Raw genomic sequence first — 26,924 nt, 5'->3', positions numbered from 1 at the left:
TCACGCAACATGGCGACGTGTCGTTGCGATCGTAGTTGGTGTTCGAACTTTGAATCAGTTCGAATCTACGTAAATCCCACGCTCAGTGACTCAGTGATCGAATCAGAGTGGAGGCCAAGCGGAGTGGAGTGGGAGTGTGTCGATCGTACATACATGCCGTGATGGATGAAGTTTCGACGAACGGTAGGTGTATTTTGGGAAGAAAATCGTGTTATCTCAATCAAGTTATCGATGATAAGTTGAGCTTGCCGACAAGATGGGTATCGCGACGACGAGACCGCCGCTCGCGCAAGGTGCTGTCAACGAAACGTCAACGCGTCGCGCATCGCGTGGGCGTCCTATCTTCCGTGTCTCCCGTGTTGCCCACGCTCTCTTGCATTAATAAGTTTATTTATTTGCGTTCTCTATCGCGTTATATCCTCGCGATAGACGTGATCTTTGCATATCGTTGCGATATGCGTCGTTTGAACGAGTCTGCGTCATACTCCAATCATCGTCAGCTGCTTCATTACATACTCGGTCAATCTTGTGCCTAATGTCAAATCTGTGATTCATGTTTCCTTCCCAAGACACATCCCTCAAGTCCGCCTTTTTTCTTATCTATTATTACATATATTTTTTTGCGTTATATGATATATATTTGCCAAGATAATATTGATATTTTGAAACATAAATGTAATATTGATTGTACTGTGAAATCAACAACATATATAGAGCTTTAATTTAATGATAATAATATTAGCTTTAAAAATAATTTTCTTATCTAGATCTAGGAGGTGAGGAAAGTGGAGGAACATTAATATGTGCTGGTTGTCTTAATGCTATCGACGAGGATGAATTTATACAAGCATTAAACCAAGAATGGCATATTGATTGTTTTCGGTAAAAATATCAACATATTTGAAGAAGATAATGTTATGTACATTATAGAATGCATTGCAACTGAAATATATTATTAATCATATTCATTATATATATATATATATATATATATATATATATATATATATATATATATATAATAATGTATATATATATATATATATACACACATACATACATATATTATATATATATGTAAATAATGAATTATATTTTATTTTTATATTAAAAATAATTATACTTTTCAGATGTTCGGCATGCGATATTGGCCTATCCTCCTGGTACTTTGAGAAAGATGGCTTGTTATTTTGTAAAGATGATTATTGGGCTACTTACGGCGAAGCGTGTCAGGGCTGTGGTCAGATCATCACAGGCCCTGTTATGCTGGCAGGCGATCACAAATTTCACCCAGAATGCTTTGCCTGTACTTCTTGCGGTGCTTTTATCGGAGATGGTGAAAGTTATGCGCTCGTTGAACGGTCCAAATTATACTGCGGGGTTTGCTATAAGCGACAAATGCAACCACTCAACAGGACAGCAAACTATCCTTTTGCTAGAAAACCACACAGCATTAGATTGGTTGAAATACCTCCTAGTACGACAGATCCCGATAAACAGAGAGGAATTAAACTCACATTAGACACAGCTCCCAGTCCTCGCAGTTGTGGTGCTTTATTGCGTATTTCAGAGTATGTATATGATAATATATTTTATTCTTATAAATATCCTGTTTTATATATATGTATTCTGTTTATATATTTTGCCTGCACAAATGATAATTATTTAAAATAAGTAAATAACGATTTTCTGAATTTATAAAAATTAAAATTTATATAGATAGGTAAAAAAAAAATTATATATCCTATGTAATAAAAGCATATGTCAATCTCTCATGACTCAGGATTATAAACTTACATCTAAGACAATTGCTTCTCTAAAATATTTAACAGTGCATGATAATTTTGATTATTTAAGAGAGTTGGTATATAAATTTACATTTATTAGCCTCTAATAACATTCAACTAAAATGCAGGTTAATGAGAAATGTTCGTGGAAAGATCAGTAAGCTGCTGGCCTCTGTGATGGAGGTCCTATTTAGACTATGCTGCCACTTCTCTAATCATAGGTATTGCATAACAAATCAATAATATGCACTACATATTGCTAACTTTGACAGACTGTGTTTGCATCTCAGTAATGATTACATTATAGTCGCACGTGAATATATAAAATGTTTTGTGTAATTTTAACTAAGACATGTGATAACTGTATATTGTATGTTAATTCCATATTATAATTATTATCGTCCTATATTACACGTGCATGTTTGCAATGTAGTATATCAAGAAGTGACAGTTTATGTTGTTAGAATAAATTTAGATAGTTATTGAGGAATTGCAGCTATTAACACATATTATTATTTAAACGTACAATGGATTTGGTGCAAGCTATTTTGTTATTTAACTACAAACTTCAATAGTTAATGCAATATTATGTTTTAGTGCCATACTTTTTGCTTCTGTTATCTGGTACAATAAAAAAAGCGCTTTTAAATATTTTAATGAAAAAAAATAATGGATTAGAAATTGTTAATTATATGTTTCCATTTTTTATGTAATTTTCGATAATCTTGTAACTTTTTTGTAATTTTTATCATCAGTGTTCGAAGTTATTCCATCACCCTGACAATTATTCTTTTATCATGAATTGTATTTTCATGTGAATATTATTACAGTAAAGAGAAAATGTAATGCATGCAAAAGTTTGCATGTCTTGCTACTGCAATATGTAATAGTGGTAATAAAAATATTCCATAAAATAAATGTTACAGATTGAACATGTCCAGTGATCTTATATCGTTACACATTGGCGACCGAATTTTGGAAGTAAATGGCACCCCTGTTAAAGATCAGCCTGTGGAAAATATCGAAAATCTCATACAATATTCAGATACCGTTTTACAAGTAAGTCAAAATATTTCTAAATTATATATTATCTCATTAAAGCTGCTTTAGCACAATTATATCGAACGATAAATATATTGTTTAGTTGACTATCGAGCACGATCCAGATGCGGTGTCACGACGGCCCACGTTCTGCTCACCATCCTCAGCGATGCTGACATGTGTCGGCAGTCCCAGAACAAGTCCCGAAAGCAAGGAGCGACTGTTTAAACGTCGGGATGAGGGCTATATTAGCGGTGCGCGGAGCCGACAATTACGAAGGACGAGAGATCCTATGCATAAAGAACGTAGTAGTTCTATGTCACGATTGCTTGACGGGTAGGTCAAGATGAGCGTGTCTATCAATCAATTGATTAATTACAATATATTTTATCAAAATTGAAATCTATTGTAGATCTTCTCCAACGAATCCTACTTACGATCTGAGCCGAACCAGATCCTTCCGCGTAGAGCCAAAGAATCAGAGAATATTTCGAGCGAGTGATTTGGTGAAGGGCGAACTTCTAGGTAAAGGCTTCTTTGGACAAGTATTCAAGGTTACACATCGCGACACGGACGAAGTGATGGTTCTAAAAGAGTTGTATAGAGTGGATGAAGACGCTCAAAAGAACTTTCTAAAAGAGGTAATTTAATTTTTAAGTAAATTAAAACACACGTGTGTGTGCGTGTGTGTTATATATTATGTAAATGGAATAAATGTGCAAATATTTTTGACGTTAAATACACAATTTAATGCTTTTAAACGTTCAGATTTTTCATTTTTTGGATGTTTTAATATTAAATTCAATATTAAACTATTTCAATTTCAATTGTTTTTATCTATTTTTTTCTTTGGAAACTATCCAACAGGTTGCAGTACTGCGCTCGTTACATCATAACAACGTTCTTCGGTTTATTGGTGTTCTTTATAAGGACAAGAAACTGCATTTGGTTACCGAATACATAGCAGGTGGCACGTTAAGGGCCCTGCTTCACGACACGAACGAACCACTTCCGTGGGAACAGCGTACATCTTTCGCGAAAGATATCGCTGCTGGCATGGCCTATTTGCATTCCATGAATATCATTCATCGCGACTTAAATTCGCACAATTGTCTCGTCCGTGAGGATAAGACTGTGGTCGTTGCTGATTTCGGTCTGGCGAGGATCATTCAGAATGGTAGTTCGCCGGACAATCGCAAGTATAATCGACATTCCGACGGAGAGGTGAAGGCTTCGAAGAAGGAGCGGAAGAAACGGTACACGGTTGTCGGAAATCCCTATTGGATGGCGCCCGAGATGATGAAGGGCAACAAATATGATGAGAAAGTGGATATATTTAGCTTTGGCATTGTCGTCTGCGAGATCATAGGTCGAGTTCAAGCAGATCCCGACTATTTACCTAGATCGTCTGATTTTGGCTTGAATCAAAATGTCTTCAAGGAGAAGTTTTGCTCCAATTGTCCCGAAACTTTTTATATGATCGCGTTTCTTTGCTGCGATCTGAATCCGGATAAGAGGCCACCATTCGAAGTTATGGAAGTCTGGCTGGAAGGACTGGCTATGCACCTGTCAGTAGGTGCCGAGTTGCCGGCAGACTTGGATTTTGACATTAGAAATTACAAAGGACCGAGCCCGAGCAGTAGTGAATCCACAACTCCGGAAACTTTGGCGCCGCAATTAAAACCCATCAAGGAAGGCCAGGTACATCAAGAGAAAAAGCGATCCAGCGGCTGCGACGACAGTACACTAGAACGTGAAATACAGCCTGTACCGATATCTAACACGCTTCAGGTATCCGAAGTTGTCAATCCACGTAACAGGTACACGAGGCAAAACAGCAAAACTAATGATAACTCGGGTAATGTGGGACGTTATTCGAGACAAAATTCCAAATCAAAAGATTTTGACAAGGAGAAGTCCGACGTTATGATCTCACCCGATTCCAGCGGTTTTAGCAGACGTTATTTAAGGAATAATAATTCCAAATTAAAAGATACATCTCCCGACATTCCAAATACCTACGCTTATTCGAAACAGGAGATGTATCCGAAACAGATTGATACGAGCGAACATAATTTAAGTCGAGTACCAACTATAGAGAAGATAAAATATGTGGGAAGTGCGAGTCAGTGTACAGTTCCCGACGTTTCGGAATATATAATTGAAAGTAAAGGCTCGTATAAAATCAGCAACAATTTGAAACATAAATCGACAGAGAAGTCCAACGAGACGAGCGGTTGTAAAACGAAATCAGAAAACAAATTTAAAATACCAGACGCCGCGAGTTCTGTTGGCTCGTATTTGCGGCAAATCGGGAAATCTATCGGCGCTATGGAGAAGGAAAATAAAGCGATTAATAATCGAAACGACATAAATTGCGGTGACATTGATCAAAAGAGAGTAATTGGCGAAGGCACGAAGCCATCCACTGGATCGTATCTGCGAAGAACTAAGATATCACCGACTAAGGAGACCACCAAAAATGCATTTTCTAATAAAGAGACTGATAAAGTTGGCGTTTCATTGTTACAGAAATCGGTAGAGTCGAAAATCCCACCGAATCAAGAGAATGTCATCGGAAAAGAAGATGTTAAAGATAGACTATCCAGACAGGAGAGCAATGTGTCCGACGTCGGCAGCATCTTGTCTAGACAGGGAAGTCTCACAGTATTAGATTGCACCTCTAAATACAAAGATTATTTGCTGTTCGATACCTACATAAAGGATGACTTTCGCAAGAATGATTCTTTCAAAAAACATAGCTCAGGTCTCTATCATGCAGACAGTCTTTATTCCAACTCTAGCGTGTCGAAACGCGACGACCTTATCACATCTAACAGGCAAAATGCGAGTGATGACGGTAATTGTCCTATTTTAACCGAATCGATGGGTGATAAGAACCCGAAGATGACTTCATCTATTTATGGCAACGATTTAAAGGCGAATTGTCTGGTCGATTATACCAGGTGCTACAAAGATATCGATATTTGCAGACAGGATAGCTTCGGTTCTGATAGTGCACTTGGTACTATGAAGAGCGATTTCTTCGCAGATGTTGATTTCGCGCAGATGAGGGACGGCAGACATACACCGAACTTGTGCCATACATCCGAAAGATGCTGCACACCTAATCGTCCAACGACGCCGATAGAGAGTACCGCTTTATAAATTAAAATGCGAGAAGATAACTGCTTTACAAGACTTGAGATAACGTACGTAATCCTTGACGATGATTGAATCTCATTGCTACTAATTTGATCTCTTTATTCATAATATATAAGATCCGAACATGTAACGTGCTTAGTTTGCAGTATTAACTTTTTAGTCAGAGAATTTACTTCGTTCATTACTTTTGCGTAAAATGAGAAAAGATTAAATTCACTGATTTTGATATAATGAGTGCGATATGTTCATTATACATATATATTTTTTTCGAAAATTTTCTTGAAAGGAGAGTAATATTATATTATTTTGTCGTTGAAACTGAATTTAAAATATCGAAAAAAATTGATAAAAGGGTTCGTGATGCAGAACTTGGAGCTGGAAATGTTCTCGTTAATATAAATCAAAATGTTTGTCTCTTACTAAAGAAAGTAACGACAATGCGATATATATGCAGTATTAATGAATTTCATTTGGACTTTTGCGTATTTTTAGATCGTAACGACATCAGTTAACTAGCCGTAAGGATTCTATTACATTCCTTTACGAGAGATCTTGCCATATGGTTTTTAAAAATAGGAGTTTAGATAATAAAACGTGACTCTCCAAATAAAAGCATTCCATCCAAAATACTACTTACAAAGCCGGGATTTTTTGATAACTATGATATTACTAGCGTGTACTAGAAAAAGCCAACACTGTGAATACGTCGATTTATGCAGATTACAAATTATATATACGAAGTATAATCAAAAATCATTAAAAGTCAAAGTTGGTGCAAATACATTTCCCCTGATATTATACGACTGCGAGATTATGTTTTCTTTAAATTGTAAACTTAAAGTCATGTTAGACAGTTATGTACTCAGTTTTTGTAGAATAGAATGTAAAAATAGTATTATATATATTTGTTTCCGGGTATAGATGTACATCACAGTGTAAAATATTGTATACGTTTGTAATACTGCTGTATATGTACAGATAATTGATATATTATATATGTATGTATACATACGTGCATATAAATATATACATATACATGCGACACGTTTATATCTTCGTTATATCTGTAATTATTCTTGATATATTTTGATAAAATGAAGAGATTACTTGTATATTAAAAATATCAATTATATCTTTTATTTATTGGCATTATATGTCTTTTAACGAAGATATAAATGATGGCAAAGTAGTACATATTTCGTGTGTATAAAAAAAGACAAATAATTTGTATATAATAATTTTGTATATATATCCAAATATTTGTAATTTTCAAAACACATCGATCGAGAGACGTTTTAATACTAATAAGTTTTATAATTGCGATATATAAGTATATTTATACAATTTAGTTTCTTCTTCCTACATTCTACTCGAAATATGTTTCTTTTCTTTTTTTTTTTTTTTTGCATGTCGACTTTATTTCATGACATTTAAGTAAAATTATATGCTTTTATAGATGCACTTTTCAGCCATAATTTTAATACTCATAATTTCATCATTTTTTTAAAGCAGTCAAACAAAACTGAGATTATTAATCATGTTAAATTATTAAATTAAGATGCTAGTGTCTTCGTTACCATTTGCGATCACTTATTCGAACATTTTTTTCGGATACACTTATACGTTTTAGTTAAAGTATATTGTTTCAAAAATTATTGACGATAAAGTATATTGTTTCAAAAATTATTTACTTATAATAAAGGCATTCTCAAATTATTTATGGATACATATTATTTAGATTTGTGATCGTTTTTACCTGAAAACTGCATATTGGATAAACCAAAAAAGAGCCCAATAAAAAAATCTCGTCTTCTTAAATTTCTCGTGCATATAAAGTACGGAAAAAATATTATTACAAAATGTTATTCTCGATGATATCGCAAGTGTATTATCACTTACAATTAGAACAAATCTCAAAGCATCATTAAACACATGTCCACTCATAGAAACGGACAGTTATGTGCAATAATTGTACGGCTTACTATATGTATATGGTAGAGCTAGCCCTAAGAGATTATTTACGGCTTATTGTTAATGAGAGCAAACTAGTTAGAATAGAGAAACTTTGTAAAACAACATTACAATTTATTATGCGAGTATATTATGCGTAGAAAAAGTTTTGCATTTTCAGCAACGACATGCAGCGTTAAACACGACCATATGATTTTGATTCTACAATGTGAAAATTGCATTCAATGTAAATAGAATGGAACAAAAAAAAAAACGGATAGTCATATTTAGCTCTAAACGTGTCGTACGAATGAAGAAAACGCAATTGGGCGTCAGATAAATCAAACATGTAGGATATATATATTGGACTGAAAATACGCATAATCTATTGTGACGATCGCTTAAATTTTAAATAATGCGAAAATGAATTATTGTAATATGCCGCGTATGAGACAGTATTAACACTACTCGCTACATATTGTTGCTTATTGTTAGTAGTAACAAAATGCGTTCGCTATATCGTACTTCTTTAATACATACCGGGCACAAAAATCGTGTTAAGACCTGTAAAGAGATATCTGGAATGAGTAGATGTTATTTTTATAGCCCCTGTAAATTTTCACATCTTTTTGATAGCCGACACGATCGTAGACTAATATATAGAGTGTCCGACCATTAACGCATTAATTCATTAAGGCTACAATGGTGGAATACACTATATAATCTCGATTATCAATATTTTTAAATCTCTATAAATTGTGAGTCACTTACTGATCCGATATATAGTTTTGAACAGATATCTTTTATAGATATAGAAAACTACTTTATAGAAAAACTAATGTGTCTCTAATTGAGACCGTAATTTTTTATAAAAGAAACAATATTCTTGTAATTTTCACTCTCTTTCTGTCGGCCTAACCGGCCTAATTTTACACATAGAAAAATCCTCTCTCTTTCTCTCTCTATAATAATTTTTCACAACTTTCGAATTGCGAATTGTTTTTATATGTGAAGATGCAGATTCGATTTAACGCAAAGTGTTTAATCATCACGAAAGAACGAAATAGAGGAAGAGTCGCTGTGTTTGACTCTGTTCAACATTATTGTAATACAAACATTTAATTGACGTTGATGCTATCGTTATAACAAATCTCGCGAAATTTGGTGCGAAGCCAACATTTATCCAGATTTATAGCTAGCAGTAAAAAAGGAACGACCTTGATGATTTCCAGATGCATTCGGGCTTGAAACAAATTCCTAAGCGAGAGCAATAATTGCGTTATCAACAATGTACGAGACTGTATACGTTTTCACGTTGTTTTATTGCACATAAATTGGTGAGCGAAATTGAAATGCGATTTTGAACGACGTTAAATATGTCTGTTATATTGCGACGATATATAGATCTCGATGACGATTGTTTCTAAATAATGTATGTCGACGGTTTACATATTTATGAACGGTGATTGAAAAAAAACGAAAGACTTTTATATTATCTTTAGCATTTTCGTTATCTGCGTGTAAAGGTAAGTTTACGAGAAAATTGTCGGGCAGCATTTTTTTATGTGAAACAAAAATGTTTTATTCAATATTCCAATAACTTAGCGAAAAGGAAAAAAATATGAAATAAACCGTTGACAGAATCAATATCATGTGTTCTGTATAATTGCCCTTTTATACTTTTAACTTGAGCATTCTTAGTTACAAATGTTCCACAAAACAATTTTGTATTTAATTTTAATAATCGTATATGAAAAGTATATATTTGAATGTTCAATATTCTCGTTTCGTCGATAAATTACCAGTCTTAAATACAAGTATACTGCTCTGGTAATAAAAGTTGCTGCCAGTAGATGGCAGCAGGTTTTGCATTGCACAACCGAAATTTCTGGATAATAAAGATATCAAATTTCACTTCGTAAAAGTACCCAATTATTCCTTGCATTGAGTACAAGTTGCGCGGACATGTGATACTGCATACTGTTAATCGTCGTTTAAATTGAAAGTGATAAAGTGTAACGATCAAGAAAATTCTCTATTGAAAGTTGTTTAGAAAAAAGAGAACGTTCTGTCGGGGGAAAAAATTTCTTATTCGAAAGAATTCCTTGGTACGCTCTCTCTTATCGCGAGCAAAGGTATTATATTTCATGTACGAATTTGACAATATTTTATCATATATACCCATAATATATTTTTCAATGTTGATGTATAAGTACTCTAAACATGTGAACGCAAATTATGAATTTGAATTTCTCATTTATATATAGATTTGAATTTTTCATCATTTTTATTCAACTCATGTTCCGCAGGGGGGCGCTTCGTTGATTTTCAGTAACCATTAATCGAAACGCGCGTGAAGAGTTCGGTCGCGAATAAATCGGTTTCGGCAACAAAAATGTCATTCGCTCGCGGAGAAGAAAACGTGTGTCGAGTGAGTAAGTTCTTATTCGCGTTTCCGCGTGTGGACAAAGTGTGCGTGTAATTTGTCGTCAGCGGCAGCAAGGAAAAGGAGACGAGCGGCCGGGCGAGACGGTCCCCCGCGGCGGGGGAGGACATGGCAGCGGCGGCAATAAGAAGGTAAGGAAAAAGCCGCGTTCGAGCGCGGAAATTTATGAGTCGCGACGTGTCGACGGAAACCTTAAATTTTAACGTTCCTGTGTCGCCCGCGCTCTCGCAGTCGGGGGTCCCGGTTCTCCGCGCGCGCCGTTTTAAGGATCTAAGAGAGGCTCAGAGAGGATCAGATGGGCGAAGGGGACGAGGCGCGGCGGGGGGAGAAGGAGGAAGAAATTATACGACGCGCCGGGACGCGACAGCCGCAGGGGGGTGGACGGGAGAAGGAAGAGGACGGATGAACCTCTAAGCGGCCACGAGTTACATATACGTCGCATCGCGCGCGCGCGCGCGCGCGCGGGGCATTCGAGTAAAATGATAATAAACGCACGTCGACGCGACGCAAATTTCATCGCTCCTGGCTTCTCCCGCGTTTCGAAATATGGCGGCGTTCGAAAGCGTTATCACGTCACCAACAAGTGACGTTGGTGTGACGTCAGTAGGACGATGTATGTCGATCTGCCGACATCGATCGCAGATGGTGTTCGATGTCGCTTTAAATACGTCACATAGACTTGTGTAGATTGTGTGCGCTTTTATTAAATGCAAAAGATGATATTAAATGAAATAGAACGAGAGAATTCGATGCCTTTTTTTTTTTGTCCGATTGTATAGGTGATCGAGAAAATCGGACAAATCTATTAAATATAAAGTCTATTTACATATATATGTTTATAATCTAGCCTTAGAAAAATGTGAGATTTTAAATCCTTATAATAAATATACGGAATGACTTGAAAGTGAAAGAAAATTCCTATTTTTTCTCTATATATTCGGGAGCTTTTCTAGTTATTAAAAATTATACGAAAATAACACGGGAAAATGGATATCAGAATTATACACGATTTACGCTAAGCTCATACATACGTACAAGCATATCATAGCAGGGTATATGGCGTCTTTCTTGGGATCGATCGTCGACGAAATTTTCCGAGATAGTTGGTCGCATCGCCGATGCTTATCTAAAACTTTTGGGGTTTGTTGGCGGTACGTTATGGTATAATAAAATCCAAGTCATTTCATCGCCAGTTCGAGTTCTCCCGCGCTATAATGCAGTAAAACGCTGGCTTTATAAAAGATTAGACACTATATAGTGCACAAGATGCATTTTAGAAAATAAAAATACTGAGCAACGGATATTTTACATAAAATCAATTGTATTCGATTCCAACGGTGTGTGAATACATAACTATCTTCTCTGGTTATTCTTTTATTTCTATCAAATCAATTTTAATCAATATTTAAAAATTGAAACTAAAATTTTTCGTCTATATGGGATTTTTCTTTCGCCAGTTTTCAATACAGTTTCTAAATATATCTATAACTTTAGAATTAGAAAATCTATGCATCTGTATCTCTCATCGTGTAATATATACAATTTTTTACAAGTCTCTCTCGCTCTCTTCTTCGAAAAAGATTTAAAGAGATTTAAATTGATTTCACCTGCGCGCGATTGATCTTTGACTTAAACGCGCAGCTTAAATTCGAAATATACGTATAAAAAGGGAAGCGGAGAAAAGAAAAGGGAAACACGGATTCTCTTTCTCTCCTTCTTTCTCTTCGTAAATCTTTCATGCGTGTAACTCATCTGACGAAGGAAGCCGCGCGGCGCTCTCGTTGCGAACGGAGTTGTTTATGCTTTCCTGTGCAGCGCTTTCTGAAATATGCAAATCGCGCGTATTCGCATAATGGCGTTATCGCGGTGGGATGCCGGCGACGACGACGACGACGACGGCGGCGGCGGCGGCGAGATAGCTGAATTCACCTCGCGGCTCTTTCGCCGACTTCAAACGACGCGCCTATCGCGGGCCCCGTTCATTCGAGAGGAAAATCAACATCGCGTTTCTCATAGCGATAAATGCACGATCTGCGAATTCCCGGCGCGAAACGAAGCCGTCTTCGCATTAATATGTGGCGGCAAAACGGCACTATAGCATCCGCGTGTCTCGTAAATATTAATGTATAAGATGCAAAACGGCAACTGTGTTTAAATTATGAAAACGTGAAAATCGCCAATAGAGGAGTCAATTAAATGAATTAAATGAATGTATGTACATACAGATGTGTGCAAACAATTACCCATATCTATTATCTATCATCTTACAATATATACTTTAGACTTAAAAAATTAACCGAACTTTCAACGTGTTCATTCTTCATTGTAAATATATGTAGTTAAACAGAATGTAATATATTATTACTGTTATGGTTTGAAAAGCGAATATTAAATTAATAAATTTCTGCGTTCACACGTTTCTCTCTCCGCTCCGCTCTTAATATCTCAACCGGCTTATCGGGGCTCGGGCGAAACGCTTCCGCGCGGCGATAAAGCGAGGTGCGGGAGTGCGCGCGCGGAACGGGCGGTCTTACATATTATAATTGATACGTTACAAGCGCTCCTACACGCCGTATAAGTTTATCTCCGACGCGCATCGACGAAACCGGTTAGATAACGAGGCGCGCGCGCTACATCATATAATAAGGTTTAATTATTCGGATAATGAGGGCCGCGCGCTCCTACCCGTCTAATGACAAATAGCGGTCCAACACGGCCACGTTACACTTGTGCGATACCGATGTAACGCGTGTGGCAAAAACGCCCCCATTTCACGTCTCGTCGCGCTATCGTGCGCGCCTCTTTTTTCGCCTCTATTATGTATTATAAAGATCGATTTGCTATTTTATTCTATTTTAAAGGTGGAGGAGCTAGAACGTGAAACACGCACTTCTAGTCAGTGTTTCTTCCCTCTCCCTTATATAAAAGCAGTCAATTTTGAAAAAAAAAAAAAAAAAAAAAAAAAATATAAATATCAGCGTGTTGTGATAACAAAACAATTTTATTTTTATTATTTGAAATTTATACGATGTTGAATATATTAATCATTATTTCATATACTTTATGATTTTTTTTATATTACGTAATATTAAATAATTTTCTTCTTCAATACGAAATGTATGTCATTGATTATTCCGACACTAATTATTCTGGCTCGCGAATTTCTATCGCCATATATTTTTCGATGTACAAATTGCCGATCGAAGAGAGAGACAAATAGCGTGGTGTGATCCATTTAGTTCATCCTCCATTTTAATGAACTTGTTACGTCCGACGATCGTCGAAACTCCGATCTTCCTAGTGTTTCTCAAATTTGAATTCTCGAGATCGTAAAGTACCGATGTAACCATCACCACACGGAGCCGGTCGCAATCGACGCGAAAGATCTCGAAGGTATCTTCGATACCGCCGTCGAATTCCAACGAGATTTTAAAAGAAAGGAGACTCGAGAAAAGGATGATGTACGTTCTGATCGTTCTCAGGGAGAGGGTGAAAGGAGAGAAGGGAGAGAAGGGAGAGAAGAGCACGTCGTATCCACGTTTTTGATGATATTTACGTGTGTCCGTATTGCGGTCAAACGGCTGTCGAACAGCGGGTTTTACAACGCGGGGACACAGCATATATGTTGAATCAGGAACGTATTATCGAGTCCGGAGGCTCTACTGCTCGCTTACACGCAAGTAGATGGATGAAGGTGGCTCCTAGGAGAAGAGAGGAGGTGGCGGTTGATGGGTGTAAACTCGAGATAGCATCTCCGACTGTCCTCTCCGTCGACTGGATCTACCGACTCCTACATCTCTCCGCCCGACTAGACCTGTCGTCTTTACCCGGTTTTTAATTATCCCCGGGGTTTACCCTTCGCACACACACAAAGACAAAGGTGCGCATCACGGGCGCGGTCAGGTAAGAAGCGCCGCCGTTTCTCGGACGGGTGACGTTTTGACGCGTCTCTTATGACGAGATTTCGGAGAGGTGACCCCTAAATCGGTGATGTATCGTTTTCGGCTACGACACACACACACACACACACATTCTTTCTCCCTTTTTGTCTGCCTGTCCCACCTCGTCGCCAAAATTCGTCGAGAATTTTTTTGCCGCCGGATATCATATTTTGAGCATATTAGTATCGTTTAGTGTTTAGTGCAATCCCGAAGAATTTTTAGTGAAAATTATCTTCGGCAAATATACATAGTCATAATTAGTACCATAAATGAGCTTAATCTTTCTTTATGCTTTGTGTTTAGTATATTTCTGTGTATGAATTTTTGCTAAGTGAGTTTCGTGAAAATGCTTTTAAAAAAATAGATAAGTTTTCCATTAGTGCGAAGAACCAAGTCTCGCATTTACGAGAATTTTGAAAGAGATGCAGCATAGTTTTATTTTATTACTTGCCCGGCGCCACTTGTTTTTAGCCGAGTATTGCGATCGGGCGGGGGGATTTAGCAGATTGACTTTGTCGTATATTCGAATCGAAAGCGAGCCGCGAGACGGAAATGACGAATAGTCGGGTCAAGTCTTTTGAACGGTTGAGCCTCAAGACCGGGAGAAGTGTACAGGAAAGACACAAAGTGCCGCTATCCGCACCATCAGTGTCCGATACTAGACTCAGGTGACACGCTTTCCGAAAAGGTACCCACGTACCCTTATTAAGGTGGAGACACAAGATGGGCCCCTCGACAGTGCCCGCCGATGACAGCAAATATTTACAACGTCATGCTACCTTAGAGTAGGCGTTTTCTCGTGCGTGCTTGACCATTTCGCCGGCGCCGGAGGTTTCTTCTCTCGATATAAAGCGTGTTTTTACCACGCGACGCTCTGTATCTTTTTTTCTCACTCGATCGAATTAATCTCAGTTAACTTCGAAAGTAATTATGTCAACGCTTAATTGTTTGTATATCGTATTTTCAATAAAAGCATGCGATTATAAGTAATGCAATATAAAAAAAAAATTTGCATTAATGTATAATTCGGATTCGCGCATGCATATAAAAAAATTTATATGGTCGAAAATAATTATCGTATACAATTTAAAGAATTTAAAAGCAGTCCAAAATTGCTAATGTGATATTAGAAGTTGATTTTGCAATTATAGAAATTTATTACATCAATTTGTTCTTTAAAAATATATACCGATTGATTATGGCCATGTATTCTATATTTTGATACTCTTGTTACCACGAAATTCATACAATAATTAATGAATTGCGGGATGCTCTCTGTTAACATATTAATTTACAATCAACAAGTTAATAGTTACGCGATTAAATATGCAATAAATTGAACCAATCGAACTGTATTCTGTTTTCGGGCGTTTAGTCGTATACATCGATAAACAAAATGTAACCGCGATGTTTTAATAATAAATCTCAAATTACATAGTTCAATGTTACGGGAATAACGATGTTAATTTTATTTTTCTCTTTAAACTCGTAAGTTTTATTAAATGTGTGCATGTAAGAAAATAAAATCTTGTGTTAATTTAAATGTTAAAAATTAATAAAATCTTTTATAATTAAAATACAAACGACATAATAGCACATAGACTATTATGCTAGACACGTGATAAAAAAATTTTTATATTTTTACTGTATTTAACCATTTCTTACGTCATCTGCAAACAGACTATTTTCTTTGACTGATTAATGTCTGACCGTTGAATCGTTAATTTTTCTCATCGACTAAAAATTAAAATTTCCGCTACACGAGCACGTGTTCAAAACCAAAACTGAGATATTCTGCTGTCAATCGTTGTAGGGAGAATTTTCGGTCATATCAAACACGGCAAAACGACCTGGTGCTGGCCCCCCCACTGGGGTATCGGTTACGCTTAAACCGCGTTTAAGACTCTCGAGACGCAGCTTTTCGTACGAGCAAGGGCGGCAGGGTTTCGCTTGGACGAGAACTTACGAGAGGGCCGTCTCTTTTTCTCTTTCTTTCTCTCTCTCTCTCTCTCTCTCTCTCTCTCTCTCTCTCTCTTTCTTTCTCTGTCTTTCTTTCTTTCGAAGGGTTCCGAGACGGTGGCGCCAAGGAGATTCGTATCTTGGCGCGAGGCCCCAAGAAAGGGCTCTTCTTCCCCAGCTTTACCCCACCATTGGCGCGTCGTGGACCTCGTCAAAGATAATATCTGATTCCGAATCGTTCGTTCGTTCGTGCAGGCTTCCATGTACTCAGACTCGTTTCCTCGGGTCCAGTACGAATGTCATCGTGTTCGCTTCTTACAAGCGAAATCGGGCCTCTCTCTTTCTCTCTCTCTCTCTCTCTCTTCTTTCACTCACTCACTCACACCAAGTCCTCTTTCCGTGCGCGCCGAATTAACGATCGGAAGGGCATGGTACATATATACATACTGTCGACGGGTGCACGGAACGATCGAGATTAATTGCGAGGCGCGTTTGAGAAAGAGAAAGGAAGAGTTCCATTTCGTGGCGAGCTTTAAGAATCGACGTCCGCGATTTGTATTCCGTGAGTCCGATTTCGCGAACTGATGTCTCATAATGACGCATAATCAAAAGCATCTTTTGTGATGCGGTACAATGCGCTTATTAATCGAAGTATTATACGCGACGATGTGATTAACGGCGCACCAATCTTCGAATATTATCATTTAAATTGGACACAATTTAGTGAAAGGTATCACGAATATTGTACTTTTTGCGATCTGAGATTTTGATTATAATCTTCTTTTTCTAAGGAAAATAGTAGAATATAAAGCAGCAAATTTCATAATTATTGCAAGCAAATTAAAGAAATTTAAGAAAGAAATGGATTGAAGAATAAAAGAGTTGCTGATGACCAATAGACGGTATTGTTTCATCTTTTGATAAGGTTAATATAATTAAACAATATTTTAATGCAAAGGATATTCGAGAACTATTGGTATCTCTTTGATATCAGATGAAGAAAAAAGCTCGATCGAAAGAGTTTAATGAAAATTATATAGCAACGACAGATAATTGCCAAATACAAAGTAAAAATAAATTGCCATGCAGTCACGCGCTTAAAAAGTATTGTAAAGAGAAGTTATTACTTCCGGTAAAAGAATTATCGTCGTTAATCATTTTATATCTCGAATGTAAAGATTATTTTGATTGCACCGTGTACTACGAGAAAAGAACTCTAAGATTTCTCTCGCGCGATCAAGAACAAAAAAAGACGTTCTGACAGAGATAATCACGCGCGATAATTAATTAGGGAAATAATATAGCGCTCGACATTAATTATACGAGTTACACGGCGAAACATAAATACATCGCGTTTTTCAATCTGTTGCAAGTAATCACTAATGTCGGAGTACGTTAAGTCCTCATTAAGACGTCGATATTATTTCTCAATGTATGTTATTTGAAGTTTAAAAATTCAATTCTCTTGCGATTTGCGCTCTTTAATTGTACTCCGTTTCAACCTCTATTCTCTCTTGAATAAGATGGCATGTTTTTTTTTCCTTTTTGCGTTTACCTCGTAAGTGAAGCGCGTCATCTTCGTCGCGAGGAAAGTACCGCAGGCGCGCTAAGCGCTAGGGTCAAGGAAACGCGGTCGACCAGTCAAAAAATCAAGCATTTGTATTCCGCGGAGATTTTTCAACGGCGGCTGGACAGTTTTCTCATTTCGTTTATGGCCGCTCGTAACATAACTCGGGACCTACTACTACTACTACTACTACTACTACTACTACCGACCACCGCCACCACCACCACCACAATCACTGTCCTCGTGGTAGCTCGCGCGCACCACTCTCGCAGCAGCCGTTTTTATTCCTCTTTTCTCCTCCCTTCGTGGCGGATCACTAACGCGAGACGAGTTTGCGTAGGTGGAACGAGCTCTGGTATCCGTCCGGGGAGCGTTTTAAGCGCGGCGCAAAGACGCGAGATGTGCTGCTCGTAATGCTGTTCCTCGTAAATCGCCCGGGCCGCGACGGGAGGTCTTCGATTGTAAAAATCCCAACTTCCGCCCGACTTTTCCTTGCGATCGCGCCGTCAGTCGTTACTCGAGCGTTACGGATCACGTCGCTTCTAAATTGCATTGCACGCCGCTGAAATCGTCTGGTCGATAAAACGCGGAATCGCGTGACGATCTAAGAGAACCGAGAAAAAAATGGCATACACAAATCTCACAGCCTCGTAAAATCAATGCTAATATATTCCAAGTTCTACCAATTAAAAGATTCTATTTCGTTCCTCGGAAATCTCTTGTCATTATATGCAAATGACAGCGTTAACTCGCGAACCGAAGGTCGACCGTGCTTTTATAAGAATCAGACATAACGAGCGACGCGCACATTCGAAATATTTATCTTTCGAAAATGAAGAAGCAGTCTGGACCCGAGCGGGTCCAGTCGGAGACAGGTTCACGCTAAATGGCGGTCAGACCAGGCATGTCGCGCGCCGCGGGATGTCTCGGTCAAAAGCGCCGACTTTGCCTTCCTTCTCCCCACGACGTCCTATCACTCCTCTCCTATATACACCCTTTATCTCCGAATCCCACCGCCGAACAAGCGGATTAATTTTCGATTGGGTTGTGGACACTCGCGGTATATTTTAATAGTGTTGCATATTGCGCGGTTTAAAAAAAGAAAATATTGAATTATATTAATCGCCGAAAAAAAAAAAATAGACCCGACTCTGAATTATTTCGTCAATTCGCATTATTAAATTCCCGTGTATTTTCGCATTTCGCGTGTATTCGTGCAGGTGCCCGCACAATTCTGCACGTAATTCCATCCATTTTCTAACAGAGTCAGACTAGTCGTAACAAGGCATCATCGAATTAACGTTGGAATCGCGCGTAATTCGGGGCGGCACCGGGACGCGCGATTTTTTTCTAGATGATTTACAAATTAGCTTCCGTTCCTACCGGTCGTAGGGAGAGATCGCCGACCGCCGTTCGGAATGATCGGTGCGCCGAGAGGGTGGAGGTTTCGTTTACCGCAAGGTAGCTTCTGCGAAGAAGGGCTCCTATTAGTACTTTTGGCTCGGGCCAGCCATGCCGCCCACCTTCGCAGTCGCGGCGCAGGATAACATATGGTTAGCTGAGATCTCTCGAAACTCCATTAACATAACGCCGATCTCCACCTGCTTCACGAAAAACGCGAGAGGAGAATGAAGGCCGGTGGTAACTTAAGTCGATTGCTCTCTTGAAAACACTGTCGTTGAGACGACCGTCGTTACCGCGTCCCTTTCTACCACGACACTTTCTTTCTTTCTTCATTTTCGCGATCCCCGACGACAACGATCGATCAGACTCCTCCACAGAGGAAAAGAAGCGCTGTATTAAATGCTTTCTCCGCCCGGCAAAGACGTTAAACGCCAACGAAAAACATCACGGCTTTTTAAGTTTTCTTGTTTCCTCAAACGTGATAACTTGTCTTAATTTGATGTACTCAATTTCATTATTTCATTATTAATCTTATTGTAATAATGATTTATATATTTTTTTGTTTTTATAAAATACGAAGCTAATTAAATTTCTAGCTATCTATTCCTAAAAGGAAATTAAATTAATTATTGTATGACTTAAGTAAATTTCAATAAATTTATTTTAAAATATACTCTATATGCCTATGACAAATAATATTTAATGGAACCGACCGGTAAACAGACTGACTTCATCTCGAAACAAACGTTTTTACTTAAACTGCTGGTCACGAAGAGAAACGCGCGCTTCTATGAATGATACGCGTCCGTTGCTTTTTGTCTCTGCCGCGATAAAAAATATACTAGGATCATACGCGAAGCACAAATCTCAAATTACAGGTATAGTTTATTGCCCGATATGCGTCTACACGAGCCACCGTAATAATAAAACAAAAAGAGATTTCTTTTTGTTAGGGTGCGTGCGTCCGCTCACGCGCTATCGTCCCACCGAATCGAATGCGTGACAGACTGCAGGCAATATTGCATTCCTGTCCGCCTATGAATTCGCTAGGAATCGTTCTACACTTTTCCCTATTCGGTATACTGCCAGGAGGGGACGCGAATACCAATTTTCGCGCTAAAGATTATCGACGCGACCGTAACGAATATCTATCGTGATTTCATGTGCTGCGGAATTCAGAAAAACGACTGGTTTGACAGCAGAAATAATTCTCTTAATATGTGTCACTGGGTGGTTTCGGTACTTAAAGATGAATCATGACAAGTCTTATTAAAAAGGTAATACAGTCTCGTTCTCGTTTATATTGCCATCGTGTCAGAATTTAACAAAATTATTTAAAAAATATAAAAAGAGATAATTATTTTTAAAGTAGAAATTTTTTAAGAATCATTTTTGAACTAAAAACCTATTTACGTAAGAACTTTTTGGTGAAATTTTTTTCTTTTTATCGGTGACCCGTAATTTGACGGATATGTACTTAACGCTCACATTACGCCTCGAGATGCTGGTTTCTCTCTTCGAGGCTGTCATCGCGCGAGCAAACCTTAATTTACTGCCGATCCGCATTCACCCGCGGTACGTCCATTCTAATTGCTGGTCCGCAAACTCGTAAGAAGAATATGCTCCGATACACACCTCCTGACCTTCCCACCTGCCGACATCCCACGCGAAACTTCTGTAAAATATCAACAACGTGCCGCGATGTATCATCCGATCTAGTGTAACGCCTCTACGCAGAGTGTATTCGCGTAACAAAGACATTTGCCCGCGGAAAAATCGGAATCGCGAGATCATAATCGATGCGATAAATCATTGCATTGCATTGAATTGTTGTTGCATCGAGATGTAACATTCGCGAATTTATTATCCCAAGATTAAAATAAATAAACAATTTAACACACCGGTACGATGCGCAATGATACATAATTAATTTGTAAAATATATAAATATTTTTATAGCTTTATTGTGTATATATATATATATATATATATATATATATATATATATATATAACTTATATTTATAATATACAGGGTGTCCGCTAAAGATTGAATCAACGTCCGTGAGCAGGTATAGAGCGCCTTAAACTGAATAGAAAAGTCCTTTCTACCTATCTGCTCATAAGCGTTGATTCAATCTTTATCGGGCATCCTGTATAAATATATAATATATATGTAATATAATACATACAATAGATAATATATATAAACATACATAAGTACCAAAATAATTTTTAAAAATAAGAATTAAACGTAATTTTAAATTTGTATTTGATTTTCTAATAGGTATTTAGTAAAAAAGGTAACATAATTAAAAAAAATTCTTTTTAGACTAAATTTTAAAAAATATAGTAAATATGATAAGTTTTTAAAAAATAAAAATCTTTATATTCAAATCCTCACTTAATCTTCTAAAAAATTTAATTTTCATATACAAAATAATGTAATTATAATTACAAATCTCGTATAACATTAAAATATTCTATGTATATTATTAGAATATTGTATGTTTATAGATTATTTATATTTATAGCTATAAAACACATATGTAAAGTATTCATTAAAAATATTTTAAAAAATTATTTTTTGAAATATAAAATTTTGAATATATTTACATACACACTTTACATTATACATCGATGTAAAACGAATCGCTATTAATTTCACAATTGACAATATAATAAATTATAAATCATACTCATTCCACAGTTGTTTCGTCGTCGCCTGATGCCTCCTTTTCTTTCTTTTCTTCTTTCACTGCTGTTTTATGACACCTACTTCATATTCACTCACAAAACATGGTTAATATGATCACGCGTGTATTAATCGCTAGAGCAATTAATGTCGTACCATAAATTTTGTTGTACAACATTAATCCTGATGTTAATCGTACGCGATGCGTATTTTATTATATTACAGGATAACGCGAAAAGTCATAAAAAATCCTAGATCTATTCGGTACTCGAAAATCACGCGATCTAATTCACTGCTCGCAGTGAACTGATAGTCGCTCAATGGAGTAACTAAAAGAAATGATCGTACTTCGAGGATAACGCGACCTATGTGATAAACAACTCGCCCCACTACCTACACACTCGAGTCTCGCCGCGAAAATGATAACAAGATCATGGAAAATAATCATATGCTATATAACTCGTATCGTATATATTACGTATAAGTTGATTCATTATTACTACGAAATATTAATACGCACTACAGACTAGATGGAATATATTCGTCAATTATAAAGGGAGTATAACTAAACGATTGACTTACTATACTTTTCTCATTTTGTAAAATACTTGATCTTACGATATTATATTATTGTATGTTTTCAGTTGGAAAATGATTAACTCATTACATATAAATTGAGGATTAAATTCAAATATGCAATGAGATGTATTTTTTCTCTTTTTTCAGGAATATTTAAAAAGAATAATTACAAATCTCCGGTAAAAAAAAATACAAAGAAATAATAATTTATTATTTTCTTATAATAGAATATAATAATTATTTTCTTAATTTATTACTTCTTTATATGATTTTTATATATTATAATTTTTATTTCTTGTCATTTTTCGATTTTTATTTTATATGAATATATCTCGAGAAATTCTTATTAATTAACTGTCGTTTTTATACACTCTTAGGAATCAGAACGTTTTATTACAATATTTACTATAATTTTTTCTTTATTAATGTTTGGATTCAAATATATATCTTATCTCCAGATTTAAATTTCGTTAATTTAGGTGTAATTTTCTAATCATTTTTTAACTGAATGTGATACATGAATCGCAAGATCGAGAGTTTCAAAATATGAGAACGATAAAATCAGCTGTTTATTAATAATTAATTTACAATTCACAACTATATTTCATTTATTCTATAATGCGCGTTAAATATATTTTGTGGTAACAACAACTCATATAGCGTAATATGTATTGTTTTACATATCATGATGTTATTACTATTCGTCCAGTGAGTGAGTAGGTAGTGGGGCGCGCTGTTTATTATATCGACCGTCGTATGAAACACTATCATTCCTTTTAAGTATTCAGTAAGTATCAGTTCGTGCGATTATCAGTGCCTATGAATATGAGTTCTTCTATTAGCTATAAAGATAGATCAAAAGCAAATGCTACGCATTTTCTGTAGTATGCTAGGCTAGGGGTCGCTTTGCGTGACAGAGAAAGAAAGGGGGGGGGGGAGAGACAGTCAAGATTATGGAGAACTTTTCTCTCTTTTATTAATGTTATTTTGACAACATTTATAATTATGTGACATAATTTGTACTATCTTGATATAATATGTAGTTACATTTGCGAAGCATCGGATCTGTGAAAACAAGGAAAAAATTGCGAGCAATTTTCTTTCTTTCTGGAGACAAATATGCATATAATATATAGTCAATGTAATGTCTATCTTTTGTAGTCTATAAAAGTATTCAAATGTCGATCGGATAATAGCTTTTACGTTGTTCTTCGCGTCACATTGTAATACGTACGTATTTTCTTTTGCGATTAACATTGCGAGTGTTGTGCAAACTACCATGTAAATGCTATATGATTAATTCATATGATCGTTGATTAGTTTTATTTTCAAATCAGTATGATGTAAGTGCTACGAGGGAAAAGATGAATGATAGAAATGAAGATGGCAGTGACGGAATTATCATGAAGTGAATAACTTATTTTATTAAGGATTAGATATTTATTTCATAAAAAATTAAACAGAAAATTGTTGCAGGAAATATTATCTTCTTATTATATATTTGTTTAGAATAATAAATGAAAAATTTCTTATAATTTTATATGTTTTTTGAAACATTAATTATTTTCTTATTTTAAAGTAACAGAACACAAATATGATAAAATCAAATTATATCATGATTTCCTGTATCATTTTGATCGATGACGTCGAGCGTTTATTATGCCTTCCATAATATCGAAGATAAAAAAAGAGCTACCCACGCAAAACGTGCTTCCATTCAGACTTCTCGTACACACGAAAAGAAATCGTTCCGTTGCTAAAATTCGGTAATAGCCCGAGGTCATGAGCAAAACTTGACTTGTCGCCTTCGGCCGCGTTGGCATGGATGTTTATACGGGGTAAATCTTGGCGCTGACCGACGATTATGCTGTCGACACTGCTTCTCCGTTCCTCTTCACTCCTTCCTTCCCTCTGTCCTTTCACGTAACTCGTTCCGGCCTCGCGGAGGAAGGACGCGTGCACGAGTCGGAGAGTAATCCGAGGACCGCCATTGCACCGCTCGTCCTTCCGTGGACCCACCGCCTGCCGTCTCTTTGTACATTTGAATCATTTGCGCGTACGGGACTGACAATATATGTGCATGTGTATGCACGTATACGCGAGCGAACGTGTGTACATGCGTGTGAGAGATTGCGTAGGTAAGCGCGGTCCGTTGGAGGCGTGGCGGCTCCCTGGTGGTCCGTCACTGGCGTGGGTTTCCGAGCCTTCCGAAAGGCCCTCGTATAAGTCCCATTGGAGATTTATTTTGTGATTTTCCTATAGATATAAATATGACATATGACATTTCAATGTATAAAAATTATAGACATTTAGACTGCAAGTCTAAAGCGAAAGTTATGAATTAATCGGTAAAAAAAAGTTATATTAAATATTAAATATTAATTTCACGAGAGAACTGGATTCTCGCGCGTTAGGACTCTCTAATTGTTCAAGAGTTAATTTTAGCTCGTATTACTCGATCATGACGTTTCCAAGACAAAGAGGGGGAAGAAATTCCGGTGCGTAAAGCCCTGTGGAAATATATGAAACAGCGGTCGAATAACCGCGCCATTACGCTCAATTAGGCGAACCGGCTCTATTCACGTGAATGAGCGAAATGCGTGTTATTAATACCCCATCGTGATCCGTGGTTGGTAAGTAATCACAGCTCCGGATGAACGCGAAAGGAGATCTCAATCTCCTTCAGAATATCGCACGAGGCATGTCCGTTGCGCATGAAACAGTTCCGTTCAGCTTCTGGCATCGTGACTACGCAAAGTCTGGAATATGATAGGTATACAATTACAGAGAGAATCGTGGCTTTTGCTGGCGTGGAATTGCGCCGGAGTGGCTTTTCACGATAATGCGACGGACTCGTAGGTGGATGAAGTTTTTATCGCGCACAAGTACTTTAATTCTATTAGAAGCTAGCGATATGTAAGAGAGAGACAGTAACAGAAAGAAAGAAAGAGAGAGAGAGAGAGAGAGATATTTATATATATTTGTATATTTTGTGTGCCTTCTATTTATTTCTTATTTTCGCTAATTATTATATTGCATTACATTATTATTTTATTTTAAATATCACATAAATTAGCCGACATCGTTGAAAATCAATTCTGAAAAAGATTATGATAATATCTATATTTTAGAGTATCTGTAATTAAGATCTCACATACTTCCGTGTCTCTCTTCATCAAAGTCTTTATCATAAATTGGCATATATCATGGCGATATTAATTTTGGTCATTCTACACAAAAAAAAAACAAAAAAAGAAAGAAAAAAAAATCGAACATATTACGGAACGTGTAATTTTGAGAAAACGATTTTAAAAGTATTAACGCGGCGGATGAGTGTACGCCAATGGACAGGTAACAACCGCGTAACGAGGCTGACTCGCGCGTTCTCGACCCTCCATTTCGTTCCTTCGTCCTTCGTCCTAGCGCGTTCGTAGAGAGACGCTCGTCTCACGTCTGGTCACGAACGGCTGGACCTCACATCGTCACGGAAAAGACGTTCTCCTTGTTCCGTCGGCGTTATTAACCGGTCCGCGACGTTAAACCAGACGGTAACCGTCATCGGATTGCCACGAGGATCGACGAGAAATGCGCTTATCTCGCGCGCTTCGAGGACTCTGCTATTATAGTAAACCGTTATTGTCGTATTCTCCATATCGCGCTATTACGTTGCTTTTTATATTCTTGCGACAAATTGCGTCCTTGGCATTCGTTCAATCAAAATGCTTCTATTATATCGCCAGAAATTTTTGTCTAACTACGATTCTTTTATTTATATGTGTTTTTAATGTTACATAATTTTTTTTCGAATTTTAATTCGGAATGACCATGATGTTTTGCGAGATAGAAGAATATGTCACATATTTTTTATCGAAGATGTTATAAAGATCCAACGTTAAATGTAACTCTCATATGCTACTCTAACGTCAACGTTGAACGCAATTCTCGTTTTAGACATGCAAAGCACAGTTAGCGTCAGTCGCGACGAATATAGTAGTCTTTGTCATGAGAACACGAGATTCCCTTCGCTTTTTATCTCGAGGTTACGCCTACGGCGACGCGTTCCGTCGCTTCCGGAAATGCGAAAAGTAGACGTGCGCGTTCATAGAAATTAATTTCCGATCGGTCATTCAGCACGTCGCCCGAAGACAGTCGCTTTCGACGGTTTCGACAATTCCGTCGAACAAGCTAATGCCTCGAGGGCGTCTCCTCTTTCTTTTTTCTCTTTTCTTTTATTTTTTTTTTTTTTTTTTTTTTTTTTTTTTTTTTTCTCCCAACGAACGTTTCGCTTCCGCGAACGAATCGCCGAGGAACTCGTAGTTAAGCGTTTTACGATGGTGGGTCACTGCTCGTGGTAACAGTCCGATTATCTCGTTTCCGCGGAATTATCGGGAA

At 37.1% G+C, this 26,924-nt stretch overlaps 1 protein-coding gene across 4 annotated transcripts; it reads left to right on the top strand.

The window, feature by feature from the left end:
• The first annotated feature begins 41 nt into the window (after positions 1-41).
• Limk1 (LIM domain kinase 1) lies at positions 42-9,590 on the top strand. Of its 4 annotated transcripts, none has more exons than XM_072893873.1 (8): positions 42-183; positions 768-882; positions 1,131-1,571; positions 1,916-2,008; positions 2,714-2,846; positions 2,932-3,164; positions 3,241-3,469; positions 3,696-9,590. In XM_072893873.1, exons 1-8 carry the CDS (start codon positions 162-164, stop codon positions 5,994-5,996), a joined length of 3,567 nt encoding a protein of 1,188 aa, XP_072749974.1. In that variant the 5' UTR covers positions 42-161; the 3' UTR covers positions 5,997-9,590. The 4 variants fall into 4 exon arrangements, with proteins under 4 accessions (XP_072749974.1, XP_072749973.1, XP_072749975.1 ...); XM_072893872.1 differs by having other exon boundaries at positions 155-293; XM_072893871.1 differs by lacking the exon at positions 42-183 and adding an exon at positions 321-519.
• Positions 9,591-26,924: the final 17,334 nt, after the last annotated feature.

This window comes from Anoplolepis gracilipes, chromosome 6, assembly GCF_047496725.1.
Source record: "Anoplolepis gracilipes chromosome 6, ASM4749672v1, whole genome shotgun sequence".
NCBI classification, from domain to species: Eukaryota; Metazoa; Arthropoda; class Insecta; order Hymenoptera; family Formicidae; genus Anoplolepis; species Anoplolepis gracilipes.
The sequence above is the reverse complement of the archived record's forward strand: the minus strand, read 5'-3'. Positions and strand labels throughout refer to the sequence as shown.

What these genes read in the sequence shown, in the direction of transcription:
- Limk1 (XM_072893871.1), top strand. Translation starts at nt 456, where the DNA reads ATGCGTCGTTTGAACGAGTCTGCGTCATACTCCAATCATCGTCAGCTG. An exon ending in TGGCATATTGATTGTTTTCG is followed by an intron (nt 883 to 1,130) that starts GTAAAAATATCA and finishes TATACTTTTCAG; the next exon opens with ATGTTCGGCATGCGATATTG. An exon ending in ATGTCACGATTGCTTGACGG is followed by an intron (nt 3,165 to 3,240) that starts GTAGGTCAAGAT and finishes AATCTATTGTAG; the next exon opens with ATCTTCTCCAACGAATCCTA.